Source organism: Arachis ipaensis, chromosome B1 (genome assembly GCF_059453495.1).
Source record: "Arachis ipaensis isolate K30076 ecotype BB chromosome B1, ASM5945349v1, whole genome shotgun sequence".
NCBI classification, from domain to species: domain Eukaryota; kingdom Viridiplantae; phylum Streptophyta; class Magnoliopsida; order Fabales; family Fabaceae; genus Arachis; species Arachis ipaensis.
Window position 1 is genome coordinate 143509527 of NC_142436.1, and position 10368 is coordinate 143519894.

Consider the following 10368-nt stretch of genomic DNA (forward strand, 5'->3'; position numbering starts at 1 on the left):
GTAGCCTTGTGCTTGCTTGTTATTGTGGCGTATTTTTTCTGGTTTTCCCTTTTTCGTTTTTGCGCATACCCCTGGTGTTTCTGTTGATGCTTCCTAGGGTTTCGCATGTTCTACTGTCGCTTCTGGCTGTTTTTTGAAAAGACTGTATCTTGCTTAAATAACAGTAGTTTTCAAAATGATAGCTTGAATTTTGCCCTGTTGATTAGCCTTCCTCATCGCTTGTTAAGATTTTCTTTGTTTGTTTGGGGTGCGTCTTTGATGACTACTTCTTCTGAACATTTTGTTGCTATCTGCCTTCGTTTTTTTTATTTTGAACTGGGACGGTGAGTCTGGGAGGTAGCTCGTTTGGATGGCCGTGTTTGATTTTTGGCTCGTGGCCTTCGAGGTGTCGTTTTGGTTGTAGAACAGAGAGGGTTTTGTTGTTTTCTTGTGTCGAGACGTATGCCTATTTTCCTGAATCCTTGTCCTGTTAACTGCCTCCAAAGGATGCCCCTGGATCTTTTTGGTACGGGTCCTGGGGTTTCCTATTGTTGCTTGTTCTATACTGGATTATGTTGGCCGAGTTATTCTGATTTCGGCCAGGATGTTTTTTAGTAATCCAATCTTCTTTTCTTGTTTGTAGGACTAGTTTGGCCATGTCTTCTCACAATAATATTGTAGAGATGTCTTCTAAAGTTCCCGAGGGGATGTCCGATTGGCTGGACTCCCTCGTCTTAATGTGTGTCTCTGTGGTGGATGCTGGGTTTTGTGTAGAGCTGAGGAAACATCATATAGTTTGTGGTGGCGGTGCCCGGGAGAGGGATTATGAGCTTGTAGCACCCAACTCTGACGAGAGGGTTTGTTTTCCTACTTCGGTCGAGGGGGAGCGTCCCTTCTTCTATGCCTATGAATATTTCTTCAGCCAGTTGGACATTACTTTTCCTTTTACTGCTTTCGAGACCGACTTGTTGTGGTCATGTAACATTGCCCCATCCCAGCTTCATCCGAATTCCTGGGGTTTTATCAAGATCTTTCAGCTGCTTTGCCAAGAGTTAGGCGTAACACCTTCTCAGACTCTTTTCCTCTATCTTTTTGTTTCTGCCAAGCCTGGAGCTTCTTCCAAAAAGAAGCCTTTCTGGGTTTCTTTTAGGTCTGCCCAGGGGCATAAAGTTTTCGCCATGTACGATGAGTCTTTTAAGGATTTTAAGAATTATTTCTTTAGAGTCCGCGCTGTTGAGGGGGTCCGCACCTTTTTTCTTGATGAGAATGACGAGCCTGCTTTCCCTCTAGAATGGCAAAAGGATGTGAGAGTGTCTCGTTATACATGGGAGGTGCTTGATGAGGTTGAGCGGGCTTTTGTAATTGTTCTTGAAGATTTATGGGGGGAACCACCCCATCTTGATACAAAAAAGTTTTTGAGTGACCCGTCCCTAGTTCGAACTGCTTTGGGTACTGTCTGACTTGTTTCTATACTTGTTTCTTAGTTTTGCTTCCTCTTTTTGTGATTGTAACCCCTTACTGTGGTTGATTCTGTATTTTCAGAGATGTCTAAGAACAATGATTCTATGAAGACCTTCAAAAAGGCAAGGAAGGCTGCTGCTGCTCAAAATATCTCGGCCAAGGTGATAGGAGAGGGATCTTCTCAAGCTCCGGTGAAGCCGCCCGTGCCGAGTTCTCCTGGGCCGAGGAAGGTGATCCCCACTCCTCGGGTTCGTCTGGCCGACCCTCCACAGACTTCTGCCGCTACTTCTGGTGCTCCTCCCAACAAGAAACAAAAAACAATTGAGCCTTTCAACCTTGATGCTCCTGATTTCGATGCGGTGGAGTTTGTTGATCAACAAATCGGTCCTTATGGTGCCCTCCCTATGGCATATATGGGAGCTGCCCTGTATCGGACTGCCCAACATCTTCCCCTTCACGCTACCAAAGCCTTCATGGAGGAGGCTAAACAGGAGTTCGATCGGATGAAGGGCCTGAAGGAGGAGCTTGAAGTAAAAGTAGCCAAACTGGAGAAGGAGCTGAAAAATGAGAAGGCTAGCTCTCTTGCCCTGGCGGCTTCTGTGAGGTTGGCCGAGGACACTGTATTGAGGCATAAAGACAGTTATGTCACATCCTATCGGGAGGTGATGCGTCTGAAGGAGGAGTTGGAGTCTGTCCGGGTTGATTACTCCGAGCTCCAAGGTCACCTTGTCGGCAGCGTAAATGCTGCTTATGAGAATCTGAAGGAGCAGGTTCAAGTTCTTGCTCCTGAGGTTGACCTTACTCTCTTCAGCTTAGACAATATTGTGAGGGATGGTAAGATTGTCCCCGACGACCCGGATGATGATGATGTCGGACCTCCCTCTGCGCCTGATGCCAAAGTGTTGACTTTCACAGTTCCTCCGTCTGGGGTCGTTCATCCAAAATTAGATCCTGATTGCCAAATTATGAATAGGGACGATGGTACAGTGGATGCAGTGCCTCTCCAGGCTCGCCCTCCTTCTCCCCGTACTGAAGCTACCGAGAAGCCTTCTGATGTTTGACTAAATTTCGTATCTGTTTGTGTATATTGCCCAGCTTGTGGGCTTTTAAACTCTTTATTAATGTTTTGCTAGCTGTTGACACTTCTTAGTTGCTTGTTTAGCAACTTTGATTTGAAAAAAAAAAGTAGCTTCCAAGATTTTGGGGCAGATTTTGGTGGCCTCTGAAGCTTGTTATAGCTTCGCATTTTTATATCATGCTTATTTGCGCTGGACTTGGCATCTTTCTGGGTTTTGAGAATGTTGGAGCCTTGCTGTTCGACCTCCTTTGCACTTGTAGCTTTGATCCCTTTGAGGCTAAAAATCCTGTTTTGTGTGGACCTTTTGTGAGGTCTCTGCCAAATGTAGTTTTTGCACTTTTATGTGGGTCGACTTCGTCATGTCGGGTCCTTCCCGACATCGTTATGTCGTATCCAGTTATTTTGTAATCCTCTTTCTTGGACTTTTGTTCAAGTCTCTTTCAGGGATTACTTCTATAACTTTATGTTTTGGGCCGTCTTCTTCGTGTCGGACCTTTTTGAGTTATTTTGTAATCCTCTTTCTTGGACTTTTGTTCAAGTCTCTTTCAGGGATTACTTTTATAACTTTATGTTTTGGGCCGACTTCTTCGTGTCGGGCCCTTTTGAGTTATTTTGTAATCCTCTTTCTTGGACCTTGTTCAGGTCTCTTTCAGGGATTACTTCTATAACTTTATGTTTTGGGCCGACTTCTTCGTGTCGTGCCCTTCTAAGTTATTTTTGTAATCCTCTTTCTTGGACCTTGTTCAGGTCTCTTTCATGGATTACTTTTATAACTTTCGTGTTTTTGGGCCGACTTCGTCATGTCGTGCCCTTCTAAGTTATTTTTGTAATCCTCTTTCTTGGAGCTTGTTCAGGTCTCTTTCAGGGATTACTTTTATAACTTTCGTGTTTTTGGGCCGACTTCGTCATGTCATGCCCTTCTAAGTTATTTTTGTAATCCTCTTTCTTGGACCTTGTTCAGGTCTCTTTCAGGGATTACTTCTATAACTTTTATATTTTGGGCCGACTTCGTCATGTCGTGCCCTTCTAAGTTAAAGTAATCCTCTTTATAGGGCTGGCCAGACCTCTTTCCAGGGTTTACTTATAACTTGGTTTGACTTGGTCCGACTTCTTAACGTCGGCCAGTCTTATAAGTTATTATTTAGCAATCCATTAGGACCTCGTCAGGTCCTTCTCCGGATCACTTTCGATAACTTCTTGCATTATTCTGTTTCATCTTTGCCGATTTGTGGAAGGTGGATTAAGTCTTCGTTTAGTCGACCTTTAGATGAATTTGGTTTTCATCTCTGTTGGTCTTTATCGTGATTGTGCAGTGAATTCGTTTCACTTTCTGCTAATCTGTCGCTTTATAATCGGACGATGAATGTTTCAGATTAATACATCTTGAAAACTTGTAGAACGTCTAATATATCTTATTTAAAATGAAAAATGAAAATATGTACATATAGGGTTTTTATCCTTTTGAGTCGGATAATTTCTGGATCTCAACTTGGTGCCTCATTAAAAAACCTTTTCAGGAAAAAGAGTGCATCCTATGATGAGATCTTTTACCTTCTCTAACTATAGTACCTTCTTAGGTTGCAGGCGTGCCACGACCTAGGAAGTTCTCGTTCGTCGAGTTCGGCTAGTCTGTAGTAGCCCTTCCCAAGTACTTCTATGACTCGGTAAGGTTCTTTCCAGTTTGCTGCCAGCTTTCCTTCTCCGGGTCGAGTTGTTCCAATATCATTTCGGATTAGGATGAGATCATTCTTAGCGAAACCTCTTGGCACTACATTTTGATTATATCTGGAAGCCATTCGACGTTTTAGTGCTTCTTCCCTGATCCGAGCTCTTTCTTGGATTTCAGAAAGTAGGTCGAGCTCTTCCCTTTGAAGTTGGGAGTTAGCTTCTTCATTGTAATGGACCACTCTAGGCGACCCTTCCTCGATCTCTACTGGGATCATTACTTCCAGGGTGATTCCTTTGTGGTTGAATGCGGCATCGTTCGATATGCCCATAGGACTTGTGGAAGTTCTTCGGCCCAAGCTCCCTTTGCGTCTTGTAACCTCCGTTTTAACCCGGCCAATATGACTTTGTTAGCAGCTTCGGCTTGTCCATTGGCTTGGGGATGTTTGACGGAGGTGAACTGGTGCTTTATGTTCAAGTCGGCTACTAATTTTCTGAAGCCTGCATCTGTGAATTGAGTGTCATTGTCTGTGGTGATGGAGTATGGAACCCCGAACCTTGTGACAATGTTCCTATATAGGAATTTTCGGCTTCTTTGAGCAGTGACATTGGCTAGGGGCTCTGCCTCGATCCACTTTGTGAAATAGTCTACCCCTACTATGAGGAATTTAACTTGTCCCGATCCCTGGGGAAAGGGTCCGAAAAGATCGAGTCCCCATTTTGTAAATGGCCAAGGTGAGGTTACGCTGATGAGCTCTTCTGGCGGGGCGATGTGAAAGTTGGCATGTTTCTGGCATGGTAGACATGTCTTTACAAACTCTGTAGCTTTTTTTCGTAGAGTTGGCCAATAAAATCCCGCCCGGAGTACTTTTTTGGTAAGAACTTGTGCTCCGAGATGATTGCCACAAATGCCACTGTGTACTTCCTCTAAGACTTCCCTTGTGTTGGAGGTCGGCACACATTTTAATAATGGTATTGAAATCCCTCTTTTGTATAGGGTGTTGTTTATGATAGTGTAGTATTGTGCCTCCCGTTTTAACCTCTTTGCCTCCTTTTCATCTGTGGGGAGTGTTTCTGTTTTGAGGTAGTTAATTATGGGGGTCATCCATCCTTGATCCTGACTTGTTATGGCTAGGACTTTTTCCTCTTCCGAGATTGACGGGTTCTGTAGCATTTTCTGGATGAGGCTTCTATTGTTGCCCCCTGGTTTGGTGTTGGCTAGTTTTGAGAGTGCGTCAGCTCGGGCATTTTGTTCGCGGGGTATGTGGCGGATCTTATATTCCCCGAGTTGTCTGAGCTGTTCCCTGGTTTTATCCAAATACTTTTTCATGGTGGGATCTTTGGCCTGGTAGCTCCCTGTTATTTGTGAGGTGACTACTTGTGAGTCGCTGAAGATGTTGAGTTTTTGAGCTCCAACCTCCTTAGCCAGCTTCAAACCAGCTAGTAGTGCTTCATATTCCGCCTGGTTGTTTGAGGCCGGGAACCCGAATTTGAGGGAAAGCTCAATTTGGGTTCCTTGGTTGCTTTTAATTATCACACCTGGACCGCTCCCAGTCTTATTCGAGGATCCGTCCACGTAAATATTCCATTCTATGGGGGTCTCTGGGGTGTCTGTAAATTCTGCAATGAAGTCGGCTAAGTATTGTGATTTAATGGCTGTCCGAGCTTCGTATTGGAGGTCGAATTCGGACAACTCAACTGCCCATTGTAGGATTCTGCCTGCTAGATCTGTTTTCTGCAATATCCTTTTTATGGGCTGGTTGGTCCGAACCTTAATGGTGTGAGCTTGGAAGTATGGGCGGAGACGTCGAGATGTTAGTATGAGCGCATAGGCAAATTTTTCTATTTTTTGGTAGTTCAACTCGGATCCTTGTAGCGCTTTACTAATGAAGTATACAGGTTATTGCCCTTTGTCATCCTCTCGAACCAATGCTGAGGCTACTGCCCGACTTCCTACCGCGAGGTATAATACGAGTGGTTCTTTCTCTCGTCGCCGAGTTAGGATAGGTGGTTGTCTCAGGAAACTTTTGAAATCCTGGAAGGCTTGCTCGCACTCTGTTGTCCTTTCGAAATTTTTTCCTTTCCTTAGAGTGGCTTAGAAGGGGAGAGACCTTATTGCTGATTCCGCTAGAAATCTGGATAAGGCCGCCAACCTCCCGTTGAGTTGTTGTACCTCTTTGACACAAGTTGGGCTCTTTATGTTGAGTATAGCCTGGCCTTTATCCGGATTTGCCTCGATTCCTCTTTGTGTTAGCATAAAATCCAAGAACTTGCCAGCTTCTACTGCAAAGGTGCATTTTGCAGGATTGAGTCGCATGCCATGCTTCCTTATAGTGTCGAACACTTGGACCAAGTCGGACAATAATGTCTCTTCACTTTGTGTCTTTATCAACATGTCGTCCACATAGACTTCCATGATTTTTCCGATATGGTCTGAAAAGACTTTGTTCATTAGCCTTTGATAAGTTGCTCCCGCATTTTTAAGACCAAAAGGCATTACGATGTAGCAATAGTTTGCTTTTGGTGTTAGAAACGAGGTTTTTTCCTGATCAGGTGGATACATTGGGATTTGGTTGTATCCAGAATATGCATCCATAAACGAGAGGTATTTATATCCGGATGAGGCATCCACCAGAGCGTCGATACTTGGGAGTGGATAAGGATCTTTTGGGCAGGCTTTGTTGAGATCGGTGTAGTCGGTGCACATTCGCCACTTCCCATTAGATTTTTTCACCAAGACGACGTTGGCTAGCCATAGTGGGTACTTGACTTCTCTTATGAATCCTGCCTCCAGTAATACTTGTACCTGTTCTTCCACAACTTGGGATTATTCTGGCCCAAGTTTTCTTCGTCTCTGCTGTACCGGCCGAGATCCTGGATAGACCGCCAACTTGTGGCACATTAGTTTGGGGTCTATGCCTGGCATGTCTGCAGCTTTTCATGCGAAAAGATCGACATTATCTCGTAAGAACTATACTAGTGATTCTTTTGCGCCTCCTTGTAGGATTGTGCCAATATTAGTTATTTTGTCCGAGGTGTCTCCGATCTGGACTTTCTCTACTTCACCTTCGGGATGTGGACGAAGTTCTTCTCGTCTCTGAACTCCACCAAGCTCAATTGTATGGAATTCTTCTGCTCTGCCTCTGAGGTTTAGACTTTTGTTATAACAGCGCGTGCCATCTTTTGATCTGCTTTTATTGTAGCTATCCTTTCTGCAGTTAGCAATTTCATGCATAGATGTGGAGTTGAGACTATTGCGCCGAGTTGATTTAAGGTTGTCCGTCCTATTAAGGCATTGTAGGCTGAATTCACGTCGTCCACGATGTAGTCTATTTTGAGTGTTCTAGATTGGTTTCCTTTTTCGAAGGTTGTATGTAGTGGCACGTATCCCAATGGTTGTACCGGGGTATCTCCCAATCCAAACAGACTATTCGGGTATGCTTTAAGCTCTTTTTCTTCTAAGCCGAGCTTGTCGAAGGCAGTTTTGAATAAGATATCGGTGGAGCTCCCTTGGTCTATTAATGTGCGGTGGAGATTGGCGTTTGCCAGTATGATGGTGATGACCATGGGATCGTCGTGTCCCGAGATGATACCGGATGCATCTTCCTTGGTGAACGTAATTGCAGGGATGTCGGGCGCTTCCTCCTTTCCTTCGACATGATATACTTCTTTAAGATATCTTTTGCGGGATGATTTGGAGATTCCTCCTCCTGCAAATCCTCCGTGTATCATATGAACATGTCTTTCTGGTGTACGAGGTGATCGCTCGGTTCGCCCGGCCTCTTCATCCCTCCTCCTTTTTCTTTGCTCATCGTCTCGGTTGGCCAAATACCGATCTAGTTTTCCTTCTCTTACTAACTTTTCTATGACGTTCTTTAGATCGAAGCATTCGTTGGTGGAATGTCCACGGACACGATGGTATTTGCAATACTCGTTTCGGTTTCCTCTTCCTCTTTTGCCTTTGAGTGGTCGAGCTGGGGGTATTTTTTCTGTGTGGCAGACTTCTTCGTACACATCCACAAGAGACACCCGAATGGGGTGTAATTATGATATTTTTTAATTTTTTCCCCATGTCGGGCTTCCTTCTTTTTGGGCTCTTTATCTTTATCTCGGTAGGAGAATCCGGATTTTGGGGTTTCTTCTAGCCGAGAATTTTCTTCCATGTTGATATACTTCTCCACCCGTTCTTGCACTTCGTCCAGGGATGTGGGGTATTTCTTTGATATAGATTGACTGAAAGGTCCCTCTCGTAGACCATTGATGAGGCCCATGATGGCGGCCTTTGTTGGTAAACTTTGTATGTCTAGGCATGTTTTGTTGAATCTCTCCATGTAGTTGCGAAGACTTTCCCGATCTCCTTGCTTGATTCCTAGTAGACTGGGGGCGTACTTAGCTTTGTCTTTTTGGATGGAGAATCTGGCCAGGAACTTTTTGGCTAGATCATCAAAGCTTGAGATGGACTTTGGAGGTAGATTGTCGAACCATCTGATTGCTGTCTTTGTGAGAGTTGTTGGAAAAGCATTGCAACGGACTGCATCTGAGGCATTGGTGAGGTACATTCTACTTCTGAAATTGCTGAGGTGATGGTTGGGGTCTGTAGTGCCATCGTACAAGGTCATGTCCGGAAGTTTGAAGTTCTTAGGAATTTTGGTCTCCATAATTTTCCTAGTGAATGGATCTTGATCTTTGCGTGAGCTATCCTCAGGGGTGGATCGAGTAGCTTTGGCTTTGAGATCGGCTTCGAGTTTTAGAAGTTTATCTTCTAATTCTCGACGTCGCCTTACTTCTCTCTGTAGGTCCTTCCCGACTTCCCGTTGATGATGGGTTTCTTTTTCAAGTTGCTTTAAACGATCTTGAAGTGCTTCTATCACTCCCGGATTTGATGAATTTTTGTCCCCGTTGGATTCCGGAGTATCTTTTAGCGTAGTGTCCGCATTTTTATGCAGTGTTCTATCCTCTATATCTGAATCATGGTCGTTGTCGTGATCGTCCGCCATGGTGATGGGATGACTTCCAAGTTCCCCGACAACGGCGCCAATGTTCCGAGGGTTACCTGAAACTGTAGGTCGATCTCGAACGAGATCTTCTATACTGGTCAGAGATGACGTGTCCGGCTGATGAGTGGTGGCCAGAGCTGTCGTGTCCGACTTGTTGGATTGGCTGCACTGCTGATCCTTGGTCACCGGAGGGTGGTGGTACCTGCAAGAGACTCCGATGCTTAAGTTAGCTTGGGTATTAAACATGTTTTTAGTAGAATCAGAGTATAAGTTATACCTGGGTGCTCCAGTGTATTTATAATGGTGTAGAGTGACCTTTTTAGATAAGATAAATTAGTTATCTTATCTTATCTTATTTTTGAGTGAGGTAATCTTATCTTCAAGGGAACCGCCTTTATCTCTGTAGGCTTGGGCTGCCTTTGGATTTGGGTCGTGTTCCTCTGTTTGGGCCCTTTACTGGGCTTTCCTGTCGAATTGACCGAGCTCTTTAAAAAGAGGTCGGATAATCTGACCTGAGGAGGTCGGTCGCTTTGTCGCTATCATCCCAGGTCGGACAGCTCGACCCAGGGTATGAACAGTATCTTTTTCAAAAAGTTTTTGTAAAAAATTCGTACTGGTGCCTAAGCTGGCAGTACTGGCTTTAATCAATCCAGTACCGCGTATTTTAGGAAAATAAGATTTTGAAAATTGATTTGTTGTTTTGAAAGGACAAAAATAATTTAGAATTGAAAACCGGGCACTAGTCTTAAAGGTTTTGGCCCAAACTGGGCCAAACGGACCAAAAATGCTAACGAGTTAGACCGGGCCCAAGACCTAACATATATATGCTCATTTAATGAGCTTTGAGCTCATTTTCCAGCCTAAAGAGAGAGAGAGAGAGGCGCGGTTTGAGAGAAGAGAGGAGGAGAGGTGATGTTACTATTTATTATCACCTTCCAGGAGCCATAACTTGAGCTACGAAACTCCGATTGACGAGCCGTTTACAGCCACGCGAAGCTCTTGTCGAGCTCTTCAATTCTATCTAAAAAAATCTGGTAAGAAATTGAAGCTCACATCCAGTTTCCTACCTTATCTTTCTGCATTTTTGGGATTTAATTTTTGAGTAGATTTTGTGATTTTGCTTGTTTAGGTGATTTCTAGTAGCAGGTAATTGTTGGATTTTACCCCTAATCTCATTGGGCAAGGTAA

The 10368-nt window shown here is 44.2% G+C and overlaps 1 protein-coding gene across 1 annotated transcript; it reads left to right on the top strand.

Moving 5' to 3' along the window:
* Positions 1 to 1841: 1841 nt before the first annotated feature.
* Positions 1842 to 2501, top strand: LOC148578715 (uncharacterized). The gene has a single exon (XM_088501328.1). It carries the CDS (start codon positions 1845 to 1847, stop codon positions 2499 to 2501), a length of 657 nt encoding a protein of 218 aa, XP_088357454.1. The 5' UTR covers positions 1842 to 1844.
* Positions 2502 to 10368: the final 7867 nt, after the last annotated feature.

What these genes read in the sequence shown, in the direction of transcription:
- LOC148578715 (XM_088501328.1), top strand. Translation starts at nt 1,845, where the DNA reads ATGGCATATATGGGAGCTGCCCTGTATCGGACTGCCCAACATCTTCCC.